The sequence below is a fragment of the Delphinus delphis genome, chromosome 11 (genome assembly GCF_949987515.2).
Source record: "Delphinus delphis chromosome 11, mDelDel1.2, whole genome shotgun sequence".
Taxonomy (NCBI): Eukaryota; Metazoa; Chordata; class Mammalia; order Artiodactyla; family Delphinidae; genus Delphinus; species Delphinus delphis.
In genome coordinates, this window is record NC_082693.1 from 43,483,045 (window position 1) to 43,501,501 (window position 18,457).

General features: G+C 42.1%; 1 protein-coding gene across 1 annotated transcript in view; it reads right to left on the reverse strand.

Moving 5' to 3' along the window:
- Positions 1-1,036: 1,036 nt before the first annotated feature.
- The window catches only part of TESPA1 (thymocyte expressed, positive selection associated 1), a 36,268-nt gene continuing 18,847 nt past the window's right edge, over positions 1,037-18,457 (reverse strand). The window contains exons 6-11 of the mRNA XM_060026267.1: positions 18,349-18,385; positions 17,977-18,075; positions 12,884-13,092; positions 10,525-11,321; positions 9,282-9,375; positions 1,037-1,678 (exon numbers count right to left, since the gene is read on the reverse strand). Coding sequence (XP_059882250.1) covers positions 1,473-1,678; positions 9,282-9,375; positions 10,525-11,321; positions 12,884-13,092; positions 17,977-18,075; positions 18,349-18,385 — 1,442 coding nt within the window. The 3' untranslated portion in view covers positions 1,037-1,472. The remainder of the gene's footprint in view (positions 1,679-9,281; positions 9,376-10,524; positions 11,322-12,883; positions 13,093-17,976; positions 18,076-18,348; positions 18,386-18,457) is intronic.

The following is an 18,457-nucleotide window of genomic DNA, read 5'->3' on the forward strand; positions in this document are numbered from 1 at the left end:
CCACCAGGGAAGCCCTGAGAGTTATGTTTTATTTGGCGGGAAGTTTTAGGACTTCAAGCCTGGGAGGCAGAATCTCAAGTAATCCTCAGAGTACTGCTCTGAGGAGGCCAGGGAGGGGAGCTAGGATACACAGGAGTTTTGTAACAAAGCGCAGGTAGTTGGGAACATCAAAAGATTACTGTTAATTAAAGAAAACCAGATATGTCAAGTTAAGGAATTTCGTGCTTTTCTATGTATGAGAAGATGCAGGAATATGGGCTCACTGAAATCATTCCTTTGATATGCACCTCAGCTATCTGGGGCCAGTATCCTGTGTTTTCATATCCTGAGTTTCCTCAGGGCTCACCGACTCACATTGAAGGGCTGCAGTCACTGATGACTGTGACATCCTTTGTTTACTGGTATGGTAGGCAATATTCTAATTGTCTACCATACACTATCTTGCAGTGTATTAGGTAACCAAGTAATACATTACTGTAAGCGTGCGCGCACGTGTGTGTGTGACCTCTCCCACCCTACTAAAATTTTCTTCGAGAAGGAATATATCTAAAATGCTCTATACCACATATAGCCTGGTAGAGTCCTGTCAGTGTTCAAGCTCTGTTTATTGACAAAACATTTTCCTTCTGACACAAACCACAACTACTTATTCTTTTTTAAAAATGCCAAGGTTGGGCTTCCCTGGTGGTGCAGTGGTTGAGAGTCCGCCTGCCCATGCAGGGGACGCGGGTTCGTGCCCCGGTCCGGGAAGATCCCACGTGCCGCGGAGCTGCTGGGCCCGTGAGCCATGGCCACTGAGCCTGCACGTCCGGAGCCTGTGCTCCACAGCAGGAGAGGCCACAGCAGTGAGACGCCCGCGTACCAAAAAAAAAAAAAAAAAAAAAAAAAAAAGCCAAGGTTTAAAAACACATTTTTATTTGTATTGTTTTCTGCCAGCAGAAAATACTGTGAATTTTTTGCAATGGCCAAGAGGAGGGATTCTGAATCCCGCTCATCTCTTTTCCTATGAAGATCCAAAATTTAGGATACAGGGAGAAAATGGTTTTAGTGGGGAGGCTCCAAGAGTATTTCCTTGGATGAGGCCTCAAGAAGAAAAACAGGACACCTGTATGGTGGACGACTTCCTGGAATTTAATTGGGAGCACAGAGGGATGAACAGAGGCTCAGAGGGAATCCTACTGTAGGCTGCACCAAGGTTTCAGGGCCTGAAAGTGGGATTTGTGCTTCCTCATTTAGCTTGAGCCCTTTGAGAGTATTCCAGTAGCAACCCTTGTTCCTCAAATTTGATCATCCTTAAATCTTCTAACTGTCCTAGGCAGTGTCAAAGCTTGAGAGAAAATTAAGTATTTGTCCAGGTTACCACTGTCCCTATCATGTAGATCATGTATTCTAATACCCACAGAGTAGAAAAACCAAAGAGAAATGAAGTGACTGCCTAAGGTCTGTCTCTGTGCATGCTGTTCATGATAGCATCAGGATGGAGATTCCAAGTCTCTTACTCTGGTCTTCTGCCCGGTGTACCATGCTGCTTTTCTCCTACTGAGATTAGGAGTTTGTAGGGCCAGAGAGCAGGAGCTGGATACTGGAGGCCATACAGCCTCCTGCAAGAGGAGGTGGGAGTTAGGCTCTTCTATGAAGCTGCTGCCGTCAGAGCACGTGCTGTGGTGGTGGTAAAAGCCTGCAATGGGAATTTAAAAGAAACACATCATGCATTTTTTTAAAAATTGAAGTATAGTTGATTTACAATGTTGTGTTAGTTTCAGGTGTACAGCAAAGTGATTCAGTTATACATACATTCTTTTTCATCATAGGTTATTACAAGATATTGAATACAATTCCCTGTGCCATACAATAAGACCTTGTTGTTTAGCTGTTTTATATATAGTAGTGTGTATCTGTTAATCCCAAACTCCTAATTTATCTCTCCCCCTCTCCCACTATCCCCTTTGGTAACCATAAGTTCGCTTTCTATGTCTGTGAGTTTGTTTCTATTTTGTGAATAAGTTCATTGGTATCATTTTTTAGATTCCACATATAAGTGATATCATATGATATTTGTCTTTGTCTGACTTACTTCACTTAGTATGATAATCTCTAGGTCCATCCATATTGCTGCAAATTGCATTATTTCATTCTTTTTTATGGCCGAGTATTATTTCATTGTGTATATATACCATATCTTCTTTATCCATTCATCTGTCTGTGGACATTTAGGTTGCTTTCATGTCTTGGCTATCGTAAATAGTGCTGCTATGAACACTGCTGTGCATGTATCTTTTTGAATTAGAGTTTTCACTGTATATATGCCCAGGAGTGGGATTGCTGGATCATATGGTAACATTATTTTTAGTTTTTAAAAGAACCTCCATACTGTTCTCCATAGTGCCCGCACCAATTTACATTCCCACCAAGTGTAGGAGGGTTCCCTTTTCTCCACATCCTCTCCAGCATTTATGGTTTGTGGGTTTTTTAATGGTGGTCATTCCGACTGGTGTAAGGTGATACCTCATTGTAGTTTTGATTTGCATTTCTCTGATAATTAGTGAAATTGAGCATCTTTTCATGCACCTGTTGGCCACTTGTATGTCTTCTTTGGAGAAATGTCTATTTAGGTCTTCGGCTCATTTTTGATTGGGTTGTTTGTCACATCATGCATCTTTTTTTTTTTTTTTTGCGGTACGCGGGCCTCTCACTGTTGTGGCCTCTCCCGTTGCGGAGCACAGGTTCTGGACGCGCAGGCTCAGCAGCCATGGCTCACGGGCCCAGCCACTCCGCGGCATGTGGGATCTTCCCGGACTGGGGCACGAACCCGTGTCCCCTGCATCGGCAGGCGGGCTCTCAACCACTGCGCCACCAGGGAAGCCCACATCGTGCATCTTTGAGACAACTTTGTGTACTGGATTGGTAGAAACTTTTATACCCTACCTGGGGAAATGTTTCTCACTACTGTAAGTAATATTTACAGTTATTATTATTAGCAGCAGCAATGGGATCAAAGAGTCATGTGACTTAGGCTTTCTGCTCTTCTCACCATGAAATGAGATTCCTGAAAAAGTTCACTTCTTAATGTTTAGACTTATAAAAGTATACCTATGCTTTTATTCTTATTCTTTTGCATAGACTGCTGAGCACTGCTGGAGAAAATGACAAAACTATTCCCAATCCATGTTCTGCACCTTGAGCTGAGCCCTAATGCTATTCACCAATTCGACTATTAATACATATTTCTATTAATAAATATTATTCTTGTCCTTTCTCCATAGTGGTGATCTCAAATCTTTATGATCCTCCTCAAATTTCTTGCCTCATGCTTTTAATGATGACCCAACAGGAAAAAGAGAGAAACCAGTAAGCATATATTTCTTGACCTCCGCTCCAGACAACCAATGTAACTGTATTCACACCTGTCCTTTTTCCTTTCCTCTAAACTCTGGTAACCCCCATCTGTTCTCTGTATAATGAGTTTTGTTTTGTTTGTTTGTTTTGTTTTTAGATTCCACATAGAAGTGCAATCATATGGTATTTGGCTTCTCTGTCAGACTGATTTCCTTTAGCATAATACTTTTTTAAAGACGTTTTTATTGGAGTATAATTGCTTTACAATGGTGTGTTATTTTCTGCTCTATAACAAAGTGACATATACATATATCCCCATATCTCTTCCCTCTTGCGTCTCCCTCCCTCCCACTCTCCCTAGCCTACCCTTCTAGGTGGTCACAAAGCACTAAGCTGATCTCCCTGTGCTATGTGACTTCTTCCCACTAGCTATCTATTTTACATTTGGTAGTGTATATATGTCAATACCACTCTCTCACTTTGTCCCAGCTTACCCTTCCCCCTTCCCGTGTCCTCAAGTCCATTCTCTAGTAGGTCTGCGTCTTTATACTCTTGAGGTCCATGTATGTTGTTGAAAATGGTAAGATTTCTTTTTTTTTTTTAATGGCTGAGTAGTATTCCACTGTATACATATACCACCTCTTCTTTATCCATTTATCCACTGATGGACACACGTTGTTTCCATATCTTGGCTATTGTAAATAGTGCTGCCATGAACACAAGGGTGCATGTATCTTTCCAAATTAGTGTTTTCATTTTATTTGGCTAAACACTCAGAAAAGCAATTACTGGTAGTTCTAATTTTAATTTTTTGAAGAACCGCCATACTGTGTTCCATAGCAGCTGCATCAATTTACACTCCCATCAGCAGTTCATGAGGGTTCTCTTTTTTCCACATCCTTGCCAACACTTGATATTTGTTGTCTTTTTTACCATTTTGACAGGTGTGAGGTGCGATCACATTGTGGCTTTGACTTGCATTAGTGATGTTGAGCATCTTTCCATGTGCCTATTGACCTGATCTGTATGTCTTCCTTGGAAAAACATCTATTCAGATCCTGCCTATTTTTTAAATAGATTGTTTGTTTTTCTTATTAATTGAGTTATATGAGTTCTTACATACTTTGGATATTAACTGCTTATTGGGTATATGATTTGAAAATATCTTCTCCCATTCAGTTGGCTGCCTTTTTATTTTGTTGATGGTTTCCTTCACTGTGCAGAAGCTTTTCAGTTTGATATAGTCCTATGTATTTACTTTTGCTTTGTTTCCATTGTTTCTGGAGTCAGAGCCAAAAAAAAAATATTGCTAAGATCAATGTTAAGGAGCCTACTGCCTATGCTTTTTTTTTCCTAGGATTTTTATGATGTCTGGTTTTACATTCAAGTCTTTAATCCATTTTGAGTTAATTTTTATGTATGGTGTAAGATAGTGGTCCAGTTTCATACTTTTGCATGTGGTTGTCTAGTTTTCTCAACATAATTTATTGAAGAGACTCTTCTTTCTTCACTGTATCTTCTTGCCTCCTTTGTTATAAATTGGTTAACCATACATGGGTGGGTTTATTTCTGGGCTCTCTTATCTGTTGCATCAATCTGTTTTTATGCCAATGCCATATTGTTTTTATGACTATAGGTTTGTAGTATAGTTTGAAATCAGGGAGTGTGATGCCTCCAGCTTTGTTTTTCTTTCTCAAGATTGCTTTGGCTGTTCAGGATCTTTTGTGATTCCATATAAATTTTATGATTGTGTATTTGATTTATGTAAAAAATACCCTTGGTATTTTGAAAGAGATTGTACTGAATCTGTATATTGCTTTGGGTAGTAAGGAAGTTTTAATAATATTAATTCTTCTACTCCATGAGCATAAAATATCTTTCCATTTATTTGTGTTTTCTTCAATTCTTTCATTAATGTCTTATAGTTTTCAGTGTAGAGGTCTTTCACCTCCTTAGCAGTGCTTCTCATAAATGTGGTAAAGGTCAAATGATTTAAATTTCAGCAACAGGGCACCAATAAAAGGGCCATGAAGTTGAAATTCTTGAGAAAGGTGCAAATTATGAGGGATGAGTGTCATTCTTTGCCAGGAACTTGGAGGAAGATTAAGACTTCTCTGGAAGAGACTAAAAGATGGAGTGGGAGGGATGAAAGCTGATAGCTGGGAACAAGATCCTCTTTTAACAGAAAATGTGCCCTTGTGCTAATTACAGAAAGGTGCTCATCTTATATAGATAAATTAGGGGAAAAAAATAAACTCTCTCTTAGAAGAAGAAGACCCTTGAGATTATGGAAGGTAAGCTCAGTAGAGCTGGGTTCCAACCCCTATTTGCCTCTTCAAGTGAGTGTCTTTGTGAAATATGAGGACCACACCACTAGACACAGCTGCTGGCTGGGTGCTGCTACCACTTTCTATCCATGCTTGCACCTCTCCTATGCTTGACAACAAGTAGTAGATTAACACCTGGGACTAGATACAGAGATCCTGGGAGATAATTACAGATCCTGGAAGGGGCAGTAGATCTGAGGAACTGCCCCACCTAGTTCTGCCTTTGATGGTGGTGAGTGGATTTCCCTATCCGTGTTTCTTATGCAGTCTTTAATCTTGCCAGTGCTGAGCTGTTTTCATAGCTACTTCCCACTCCATGTGATCTCTTAAAGGATGATAGAGGAGTGGATTGAGAGAGATAGCTTATAGCTTTGTGAGAAGATTAATAAAGAAACTCATAGAACATTGGAATGATTTGGGAACCACTGTGACCCCCTGCCTCAGCTGAAGTCTGTGTCAGTGAAGAAGAGATCTCTCATTTTTCTAGGGGAATCATAAAAGGAAAATCTATAAAATCACCTCCTCATTTACCTGAGAGGCTAAGTGCATTGAATTTCTAAAGTTACTGTGTTTCATTGAATCTGATAAAACATTGTTTGTAAGACATAATTAATTTTGTATTCCATTAAGAAGACAAATATATGTATTTTATATATATATACACACACACACACACACACACACAAGTATATTGGTTGACACTGCCAACTGTTAGACTCATTCTATTTCAGAGATATTCAAGTGCAGAAAAATGTACATCTTAGAATAAGTGAAATATAGCATCTCTAAACACAGTAACTCCTGCTGTAATGAAATCCCATCACCTAGCAGAAAATGGAATCTAGTTACATCTAGTTACTTATTTGAAATGTTTAACTCCTAGAAACTTCCTCCCTGGTAACTCAATTCCAATCTTTCTGTATACTGACCTTTAGTCAAAGATGGGACGTTTGTGAGAGGAACTGACGTTTTGGGTATTGCATGAATTGTCTAGAAAGGTATAATCATATAGATCCTACACAGCCTGCTTTGCTGGACAAATCGGCATTTTCTTGTGCGAGGCTGACATCTGCTGGACAAGTAACACTTGAGCAAAGCTTTGTTTTGCTATTTTAGAATAAATTAAAATTCTTGGCAGGGAAACCTAGCTGTGGTGCATATACTCCACATTTTCTATTCGAATTTGATAAGTTTAGCAGTTAATTTTCTTTTCAAATTTTGTATGCTGTGGCTGAGTTTCAATGAGCTTTAGAATGACAGCTTACCCTCGGGGCAACTTTAATTTGTGAGGATAAAGCCCTTTAATTAAACTAGTCTTTCTTAACCCTCATGGGGTGTCAGAATCACTGTCTGTGAGAGACTGTTTATAAAGATGGCCACAGCAACCCTCCCATTCCACACTGCCTTTTCACAGTGTGACTCTGCCACTCCTATTAAAAAGTAAAGTCTGTTTTCCTTCCTTTTGAATCTAGGTAGGCTTTGTGCTTTGATTTCAGCAATAACATGTGGTAGAGGGGGCACTGTACAACTTAAAACGTATCCTTAAAAAGAGCCATTGCAACTTCAGTTTTTGCTGAACATCCACGTAAGAAAGACAAGTTAGACTACTGAAGAATGACTCACCACATGGAGAGAGTGCCCGCCTGCCTGCCTGACAGTCAGCAGAGAGATTCAGCACCAAGGCTAGCGCCAATAGGGTGAGCCCATTTAGACCTTCTAGTCCAGCCCAGTCAACTAGCCAAAAACAGCTGCATAAGTGAACCCAGATGAACCAAGCAGAAGAATCCCCCCCAGTAAACCCACTAAACAGCAAGAAATAATAAATAAGTTTTCCTTTAAGTCACTACATTTGAGGTGGTTTATTATGCAAAAATAGGTAACTGCTAACACTAGGAAACTTTTAAAGAAGAATAAACAATAATGCCCAAGTCCAAACCTAAGAGATTTGTATTTATTTTTATTAGGTGGAGTCCAGGAAATAGCAATTTTTTAAAAAGCCTGTAAGATTGGGATTCACTGATCTAAATATTTTGCCCATGATTACCTTTTCTAAAATCAGTAGCAGCAGCAACAGCAACGTCGTAACGGTTATTCCAGCATGGTGCATTACCTACACAAACTCTCTGTAAGGTTTCATAGGAGCAAACAAAGTTAAGTGAGCTTGGCAAGATTATTGAGCTAGTAGGAGGTAGGTCATTTGACTCCATATCTTAAATTTTTTCAACTACATATAGTAGATTGCTGTCTTCTGACATTTACCTCTTTTGTGAGTGACTGATACATACAAGCTATATATCTGGAGATGAAAGTTATGGGTAAGAGAGAACGTAGAGTGATTAGGACCCTAAACCCACAGATAATTAGAATTAAAGGAGTTAGAATCATAAAGACCTTTGTGATTCTGGACCAGTAACAATGAAATGTTGGTGTTAAACAAAAAGCTATTGGACTAGGAAGTGCAGTAAATAGTACTAAGACGTTCAAAATGGAGGGAACCCTAAGCAAGATGATTCATTTACTTAATTCAAGAAATATTTCAATTCTTCCTATCTTGGGAAAATCATTATCTCTGATGCCATATTCTCTGTGGTCCTAGCGGATAGGCAGTTGAAGTACCAGGAGATTAATTTCTGCTTAGTTTAAATAATAAATATTTAGTCAAATTTTTCAAAAAATAAAGGAAAGCTCTGAAAGAGTTAATACTCGAAATTCATATCTAGAGGAAAGACATTTTAGCTGCAATAACTACCTACGTGAGATTCATTGTCCTTCTTTGAGGAGAGAAGGAGAGCTATGTACATCAGACCCTAGCTGCAGAATGGAACTCAGAGCCTAAATGAACATACATGTGAGATACATTGAGGACTCTTGCCTCAGTCCTATGATTTGGGCTGATTAGAAAGTAGCTAAAAGCAGGTGCTGGGGTATAAATCTCCATGGTTGGTCTTCATCTGGTTGGTCTTCACCTGTTGCAAACTACAATGCTTCTCAAACTTCAATGTGCAAGTAAATCACCTAAGGATCTTCATAAAATTTGATCCATTAGGTCTGGGGTGGGGAAGGGCTGGGATTCCACATTTCTAACAAAATCCCAAATGATGCTAATACTGCTGATCTGCAGACTACATTTTGAATATTAAGGTTATACAGAATTTTCCCCCCGAGCAACAGTTCTCAGACTGTGATCACCAGACCAACAGCATTGACATCACTTGAGAATTTGTTAGAAATGCAAATTCCTAGGCCCTGTCCAGATCTATTCAATCAGAAACTCTGGGAGTTGGGACCCAGCCATCTGTAGTGTCACAAGCCCTCCAGGTGATTTTGATGCTAAAGTTTGAGAACCACTGATCTAGAAAAGTATTTATCCAGCCATAACAGAATTACACTAGGAGCTTTAAAACAAAAAAAATCAGTCCCTGGGCTCCACGCCATGCCAATTAAATCAGAAGGCAGGATGTGGGACACTTCACTGTGAGTATTTTTAAAAATCTTCCCATGTGCTTACAATGTGCAGTGAGGTTTGAGAAACACACACACACACACACACACGAGAGAGAGAGAGAGAGAGAGAGAGAGAGAGAGAGAGAGAGAGAGAGAGAGATCCACTTCACTTACTTCCTGAGTCTTTGCCAGCAAAAGTCTGGTAGAGGTGGTGGTTTCTGGATCTGCTGGGCCAGTGGCTCTCTTCCTCCTCACTGTTGCTTTGCACCTGTAACCAAGATCCCGGCAGAACTCAGTCAGTGCCAGTGTTGGAGAAAAGTGCAGAATGGCAGATGGCTGTAAGGGAAAGAGGCTGAATGTACTTGAGAGACTTGGCCTCTTCTCTTGTGGTAGGAGCCTGGTAGTGAGGAAGGCAGGAACAGCTCTACACTCAATGAGAGGTGACATACATGCAAATGACACTGCAAATCATCATGGCTTCTCTTTGTGGCAAGGATCTGAGGGCTTTTCCTCGAGACTCTAGCACTTGATGGCAGTACTGTCCATAGACCCAGGCAAGAAGAATTCCAAGTTTTAGAGAGCTCATGGGATGAAGAGTTGGTGGACCTAGAGGATGTGTCCACTTTGATCTTGTACTACCCCTTCTAGACCATGCTCTGGATACCCAGAATACCCCCAAATGCTATTCAAATGGTCCCAAGCCTGTTTCAGGGAAATGCATTGGCTTTGCCTCGTGTCTGTTCTCTCAAAGACCAGCCTTTCTCCTAGTGTATGCACTCCCAGGCCTGAGTGATGACTAATGGTTATATGTGTGGGTAGCGGGTTTGTGGCATTTGTATATGCAGGCTGGGGTGTTCACATATGTAGTGCAAAATCCCTTATGGTGCAGGGCAGATCTGGCCATGGGAAGAGAAGGGGACAGGATGGGGAGGGTCTCTGCCCACCCTGCCATGTTCTAGCACTGAAGTCCTAAGAGTGAGAATTCTAGATTTGAACCTGAACTTCTAGGACTTTGCGGTTACATGCTTGTCAAGGTAGAAGAGAAGATTTTATTTAATCGTGTTTAGCCTAGTGTGTAACCTCTATCTGTACTCTTGTGTGGATCCCACAAATGACAGGGGCAGGTGTGCTTGATGAGAAACTTCAGTGAAGATCAGATTAGATAAGGAATTAGAAAAATAGTGCTAGAAACCTGGGCACTCTTAAGAAACCAGGCTCATTTCTTTTTCTCCCTCCTTGTATATTAACCCATTCCCAAAGGTTTCTGAATATAATTCAAGAATTGAAAAAATAAAACAAATAAATAAATAAGAATTGATATATCTGGCAAGGAAAAGGAGCCTGGATTTCCTTTACCCAAGGGAAGGAATCCAGAGCCTTTCTCTGCCAGCCTCTCCCTCACTTTCAACCCACTCACCTCCAAGTCCAAAGTGTCCTGCAGCTGCTGGGTTAGAGATCGGTGCAGTTCTGTTCTCTCTTGGCCCTGTTTCCATTTCTGTTGGATGGTGGACAGGTCCAGTGATTTAACCTTCCTGCCCATGGGATTCTTCTGAAACAGACTCTTTCTTGCTCTGCTCTTTCTTTTCCAGAAGGTCTCATCCTTGGTTGAATGGGCTTCCTTACTGGTGGCTTGTAGACCCCACAGCTGTCTCTTTACCTGTGCAGGGTCTGTGCTCCACTGTAGATCTGCTCTGGGCACAGAATGTGTGCAACAGGGGTTAGAATCCAGAGTTTCTGATGGTTCTTGCAATGTGGACATCCCCTGCTGTGTTTCCTCTTTAAAGCAGAGGGCACATGGACAGGAAGAAATGGGCAGCTTTGTACCCCTGATGGGGGGCACAGGATCTCCCTGTGGGACTGGCCCAAACCCAGGGTCTTGCTGGAGGACCAACTTCTCTCCTCGCACTCTGTCCATCACTTCCCACACCACCTGGTCTAAACTGTTCCTTTTGGGGGTGTGGTCGGGTGGTGACAGCCTATCTCGTGGGCACGTGTACAGGCACATCTTGGAGATGGCTTTCCGGAGGCGCTCTCTGGGTGAGTGAGGTTCAGGTTCTGGGGCCAGAATCTTGATGGATGGCACATCAGTTGCGTTGCAATTCCAGAACATGTGGGATGGTGTGAACTTTTGGACAGGGGTCTTAGATACGTAGGAGTAGAGACAGAAGAAGGCATCGGCGGTGACGGCCAGTGTTTGCACTTGCTTAAACCTGCCTGAGTGCAAGGGTTGAAGATGGTGAGTCTAGGGGTCATCAGCAAATTACTTCTTGAATCTTTCCCTTCAATAGCCTTCCTAAAACCCAAAATTCAGAAAGAAGGTGCCATTTCCAGCGTTTCTCCCATTTAGATTTCTGACACCCAGGATTCTCTTTCTTGACCTTCTTGACTTTTTGACTCCCTATCCCAAATAGTCCAAAAATTAATTCTATATGGGATGAAAAACTTTTCTGTATCTTGATTTAGCATATCCTTTCTGCTGTCAGTATACAATGGTCTCTATCACTGCGTTTGCCTTAGATGACAAACATGACTAAAAAGGGCAAAACTAACATTATTTTCTTACTAAGAAAACTTTAGGGTTATAGAAGTCTTCTTTGATAGCAGCAAATTTGAGGGATAGCAATTACTAGGCAATGGACAGGGGTAGAGAAATTTAGATGAACTGTATCATTTCTGCTAGACTTTGCTTCTCAAAGTGTGGCCAGTAGTCCAGTAGCATTGGCATTACTTGGGAATTTATTGCAAATACAGACTCTCAGACTGTAACCCACACATCTACAATATCCTTCAGTAATTCATACATACACCCATGTTGGAAAAGCACTGTGATAAACCATATATCCCTTAAACTGTAAGTGTCCTAAAGGCAAGAATCATGTTTCTCTTGCCTAGCTGCTGTTCTTCCAGAATTTAACAACTAATTATGTACTTGGCACATAAAATAAATTCAATAAATCATCCTCAATCTTTAGTGTGCGTAAGAATCATCTAAAGTGCTTGTGCAAATACTCCAACTCAAAATCCTTGTTCCAGCAGGTGGAGCTCAGAAGCGTAGTTTTACCAAGTTTTTAAGTTGAATCTGTTGCAAAGAATCTGAAACAGCACTGTCAGAAACACTATGTTGGGGGGCTGTAAAACAATATAATTTGAAATATATTGTAACATATAGAATAAAATAGAGACTTTTATCCCTCATCCAGGTAGAGAAGTCCTCTCGTATCTTTCCTTAGTATGGAATTGGGACAACTGAAATCATTGTTTCCCTAGACGTGGTCTAAGTATTATACATAAGAATCATCGGCGTGCTTACTTAACATAAATATTCCTGAGCCCTTCCTTCTCTGGAAGAAAAGCCTATGACTATGAATGTTTTATTAACTCCTGCACAATTTAACATAATTAACAGAACCACTGCCCTAAATGGAAATGATTTTAATGTAGTGGCTATAAATGGGGAACATTCAATAATTCCAACTGAGAAATAGAAAATGGGGACAAGATTTAAAGACATTGTTCCTATTTGATTTGGCTAAAAGAGAGAAGATCTAAAGAAAGTAATAGTGATATGAGGTCTCTTGAAGACAATTTCTTCAAGAGAGAGAAGAGAAGTCAAAGTTCTCTATCTTCACTGAAGACAGCATAGGAAGAAACAGACACAAGAGACAAAGGGTCGAGTGAAGCTGACCAAGAGAAAGTAGTATTTAGAGCCACTGATCCCTGTTGTGAATGACTGCAGGCTGGGGAGAAGTTGAGCATATATCTGTGGTAACACTCACTGGCCAGCATGAGGCACGGGTCTTCCATCTCAATCCTCCGCACCTGGGACTTCAGGAAGAGCTGGAAATCAATGCCTTTGGCCTGAGACGGAGTGGTGAAAAATCGGGCAGGAATTCGAGAAGTGTCTTTGTGGTCCTCCTGGCCAAAGCCCAGACTGAAAAGGACATCTTCTGCATCTTCTTGCACCTTGTCCAGAATCTCTGAGATGCTGCAAAGAGGGGGTTTGGGTAAACAAGCAAAGCTTTGAGACACAGGGTAATCCAGAGTTATCTAATAAAAGTGTCAGGAGACTGAGATACCTTTCTGGCCATTTCTCCATCTACCACTGTGACTGAGAAAAGCTTTCACTGCTCTGAATCTAAACTCTCTGTCTGAAACATGGGAATTACAATCTCGGCCTGGTTTAAAAACGGAACGAGATTCTGTCATGACTACAGTGATTACAGATGAATGAAAATTTGCTATGAGAGGGACCTGAAAAATCAAAAGCAGTCTAGATGCAAAGAAACCTTGCAGTTGTGTTATTAACCTGTCAGTTCCCACTTGCACATACTGTGACACAGCTGGCTTTTGCCAAGCGCTTTGTAACTTGCTACCCAGCTTGTGCCAATGGCTGTGTGGAACACCCAGGCAATGAGTGGGTAAGGAACATAAAACTCATTTTATTCTCACCCTGAGGATAAAATTTTATCTATACAGGTATGCTCAAAACCTGATTTTGAGAAGTAGGCCCCTTTACAGCACAATTTCAGGACAGAAGTCCTGCATTACAGACCAAACACTTTCTCTCCGTCTCTGTCTCTCTCTCGGGGGAGCTGTGAATTATTGGAGGCTTTGACTAATCACTGCTACTCTCTTCAGAAAGGATGCTGGGCTTTTTGATCCAAATCGAGACCATCTTATTCAAGTAATAGCTGGATAATTCGAATACCTGGATCTATTCTCGTGCATTCCTCCTAACTGCCAATTTTTTTTTTTTTTTGTGGTACGCGGGCCTCTCACCGCTGTGGCCTCTCCCGTTGCGGAGCACAGACTCCGGACGCGCAGGCTCAGCGGCCATGGCTCACGGGCCCAGCCGCTCCTCGGCATGTGGGATCCTCCCGGACCGGGGCACGAACCCGTGTCCCCTGCATCGGCAGGCGGACTCTCAACCACTGCGCCACCAGGGAAGCCCCTAACTGCCAATTTTATCTTCATGATCCTAAGTTTCCTTATCTGAATTGTGGGCATATGACTAGATCACCGAGGAGGGGGGAGATCAAGGTGGCAGAGAAGGAAGACGCTGAGTTCACCCACCCCAACGAACAGATCAAAAACACATCTCCATGAGGAGCAACTCTCGCTGAAAACACATTGGAGACTGATACACTCTTACACAGCCAAGGCTGTAAAGCAAGATCTACATGGAGTTGGGTAGGAAGAGTAGAGAAACAGTCAGGTCAGGACCTGCATCCCTGCAAGGGGACACAGAGGAAGAGGGGGAATTACATGGGCTCTGAGATCCTCCCTGGGGAGTGGGCGGTTCAAACCACAAATTGGGCACACCAGCCCTAGGGTCTGATGCTGGGCAGAGGAGTCCCATTAGCTGACTTGAAAACCAGTGGGACTAACAGGAGGGCTGCAGGAACCCTAGACTCTGCTCGCGAAGAGAGCGCACTCGTTCGCTGACTCCCTGAGACAAGGAGGAGGAAGCAGATTGAAAGTGCCTTGACTTTGGCCATCTTCCTGTGACCCACACGGGGCACCCACTCTAGTCCCTCTTGCTCCATGGTGCAGCTCTCCACTAGGGTGAAGGCTGCCATTACTAAGAAGAGTGTGTAGCTGTGGGCGATGGAGCTGGCTTGGACCTGGCGCTACATCTGAACCGGGCAATGGCAGCCATTACTGGCGCTCCCAGCAGAGGCAGATGGAGAGCGGTCTGGAACTCTGACTCGTGTGCCAGGACCGCTCCCCAATGGGCCCTTGCTTGCAATGGGCACCTGCCTCAGCCCTTCTTGCTCCAGCCCTGCTCCCCTCTGGGGCGAAGGTACCAATGCTGGGATGCAGGAGAGCACACACTCAGAGGGAATGGAACCAGTTCAGACCTGACCCTCAGGAATTCTGCTCCAACAACTTAGGACACAGTCTTGCCCCGGATAGGGTGCTGTGAGCCACTGAGCACAGGAGAAGCCCTGGCTCACACCAGGCTCTGGCTCTAGCCCTTCCATCTCCAGCCACAGCTTCCACTAAGGTGACAGCTGCCAGCACACCTCGTGGGGGAGAGGTGACCTGTGTCCACTTCAGACCCGGTTATAAAGCTATAGTCATCAGAGCAGTTTGGTACGGGCACAAAAGCAGATATATAGATCAATGGAACAGAATAGAGAGCCCAGAAAAAAAAACCATGCACTTATAGTGCATGAGTATACAATGGGGAAACAAGAGTATCCAATGGGGAAAAGACTGTCTCTTTAATAAGTGGTGCTGGGAAATTGAAGAGCTACATGTAAAAGAATTCGAAAATTTTCTCACTCTGTATAAAAAAATAAACTCAAAATGGGTGAACACTGTTCCATAAGAACAGAAGTCATAAAACTCCTAGAAGAAAACACAAGCAGAACACTCTTTGACATAAATTGTAGCAATATTTTCTTGGATCTCTCTCATAAGGCAAAGGAAACAAAAGTTAAAATGGACAAATGGCACTTAATTAAACTTAAAGCCTTTTGCACAGTAAAGGAAATCACTGATAGAATGAAAAGACAACTTACTAAATGGGAGAAAATATTTTCAAATGATATGACTGATAATGGGTTGATATCCAAAATGTATAAATAGCTCATACATCTCAATATCAAAAAACAAAGAACGTAATTAAAAAATGGGCAGAAGACCTCAATAGACATTTTCCCAAAGAAAACATACAGATGGCCAGTAGGCACATGAAAAGATGCTCAACATTGCTAATTATCAGAGAATTGGAAATCAAAACTACAATGAGGGGCTTCCCTGGTGGCGCAGTGGTTGAGAGTCCGCCTGCCGATGCAGGGGACACGGGTTCGTGCCCCGGTCCGGGATGATCCCACATGCCGCGGAGCAGCTGGGCCCGTAAGCCATGGCCGCAGAGTCTGCGCGTCCGGAGCCTGTGCTCCTCAACAGGAGAGGCCACAGCAGTATCTTTTTTTTTTGCGTACCGCAAAAAAAAAAAAAAAAAAAAAAAAAAACTACAATGAGGTATCACCTCACACCAGTCAGAATGGCCATCATCAAAAAGCCTACAGGGCTTCCCTGGTGGCACAGTGGTTAAGAATCCGCCTGCCAATGCAGGGTACATGTGTTTGATCCCTGGTAGGGGAAGATCCCACATGCCGTGGAGCAACTAAGACCGTGAGCCAAAACTACCGAGCCTGCACTCTAGAGCCCAAGAGCCACAACTACTGAGCCCACATGCTGCAACTACTGAAGCCCATGCGCCTAGTGCCTGTGCTCCACAACAAGAGAAGCCACTGCAATGAGAAGCTTGCGCACTGCAATGAAGAGTAGCCCCGCTCGCTGCAACTAGAGAAAGCCCACGTGCAGCAACAAAGACCCAACACAGCCAAAAACAAATTAAAAAAAAAAATGTCTACAAATAATAAATGCTGGAGAGGGTGTGGAACAAAGGGAACCCTCCTACACTGTTGATGGGAATGTAAATTGGGCAGTCACTATGCAGAACAGTATGGAGATTCCTCAAAAAAACCAAAAACAGAGTTACCATATGATCCAGCAATCCTACTCCTGGACACATATCCAGAAAAGATGAAAACTCTAATTTGAAAGATACATTCACTCCATTGTTCATAGCAGCACTATTTACAGCCAAGACATGGAAGCAACTTAAATGTCCATCAACAGATGAATGGATAAAGAAGATGTGGTATATATATATACAATGGAATATTGCTCAGCCATAAAAAAGAATGAACTAATGCCATTTACAGCAACATGGATAAATCTAGAAATGATCATACTAAGTGAAGTAAGTCAGACAGAGACAGATAACTATCACATGATATCACTTATATGTAGAATCTAAAAAAATGATTCCAATGAACTTATTTACAAAACAGAAATAGACTCACAGACATAGAAAACAAACTTAAGGTTACCAAAGGCGATAGCAGAGGATGGGGAGAGATAAATTAGGAGTTTGCAATTAACACATATACACTACGATATATAAAACAGTAAACAATAAGGACCTACTATGCAGCACAGGGAACTAGACTCAATATCTTGCAATAACCTATAATGGGAAAGAATCTGAAAAAGAATATATATATATATACACACACACACATATATATGTGTATATATATATCTGAATCACTTTTCTGTACACCTGAAGCATTCTAAATCAAATATACTTCGAAAAAACTTTTAATGCAGATATTTGAGTCTCATCTCCAGAGATTCTGTGTTAACTGAACTGGGGTGTTGCCAGGGCTAAGGTTCAATAAAGACATATCACTAAAGATAGTTAAGAGCTAATAAGGTCTCAAGTTCAAACTCTGACTCCAAATTCCAAACAATTTTGATTATAGCACACTAGTTTTCATCACTTTCCATCTTGTTTTAAAGTTATCTGTGTGTGTATTTTGTTCACCCTATAGGCTTGGTGGGCTCCTGCGGGCAAACTCTTTGTCTGCTTCATCTTCAAATTCCACACAGTCATTGCCTGGCCTGCATTTGGGGGTACAAAGTTATCTGAATGAATCAATGTTTTATTGCCTCAATCAACTAATCAATCAATCAATTAATACATTTATTGATTGTTTACTGAGTACTTATAAGTCCAGGCACTGTGATGGTATCGATACTACACCTCTTGGGGTACAAGGTTCAGGGGAGGAGACACCTGTATTTTACACAGAGCATCCAGCTCTGAGCAGCAGATTCCTCTGCATCCCTGCTATTCTTGAAGCAAATATTGTTATGCTTGTCAAGTATGTGACTACATAAAAGCTCTAGCAGTATATCCCAGAAAAAAAACTGGCAACGGTTCTTAGTTCCATTCTCTTCTACCTCTCATCTTCCCCGCCCTTACACCCCTGCCAAACTTGGCACCTACCTTGAACTAGTCTTGTTGGTCCCACCAGTCATGCTACTGGAAGCCAAACTGCAGCCAAGATCCAGTAGCTGCCCAGGCCGGGCTGTCTCCAGGAAGCTCCTGCAGGGATCAACGCTGAAGTCATACTAATCTTGTGAGCAGTCTGCACCCTGGTTCCTAGACATGCCCTGCTGGGCACTGTCACTCCATGCTGGGTACCTTTGAACCATCTACTGTAAAAACTCAATCTATGGTCTCATTCCGAGTTGGAAATCTCACCCTCTATTGTGAATCTTCAGCTCTTTGTTTTTAATTTCTTGGACTCTGACACCCACCCCAGTTCAGTAGGTCCTGAAGGAGACATCGTTCAGCCTGGCTCAACCGAACACTTACCTGGAGAAGAGTTTGCTGTTGGCGGCCAACAGTGTGGCTGGACAAGGAACAGAAAGGCAAAGAAAAAGTTAGAAGGGAAAATGCAAATCACCTAAGCTGTCCCTCCGAG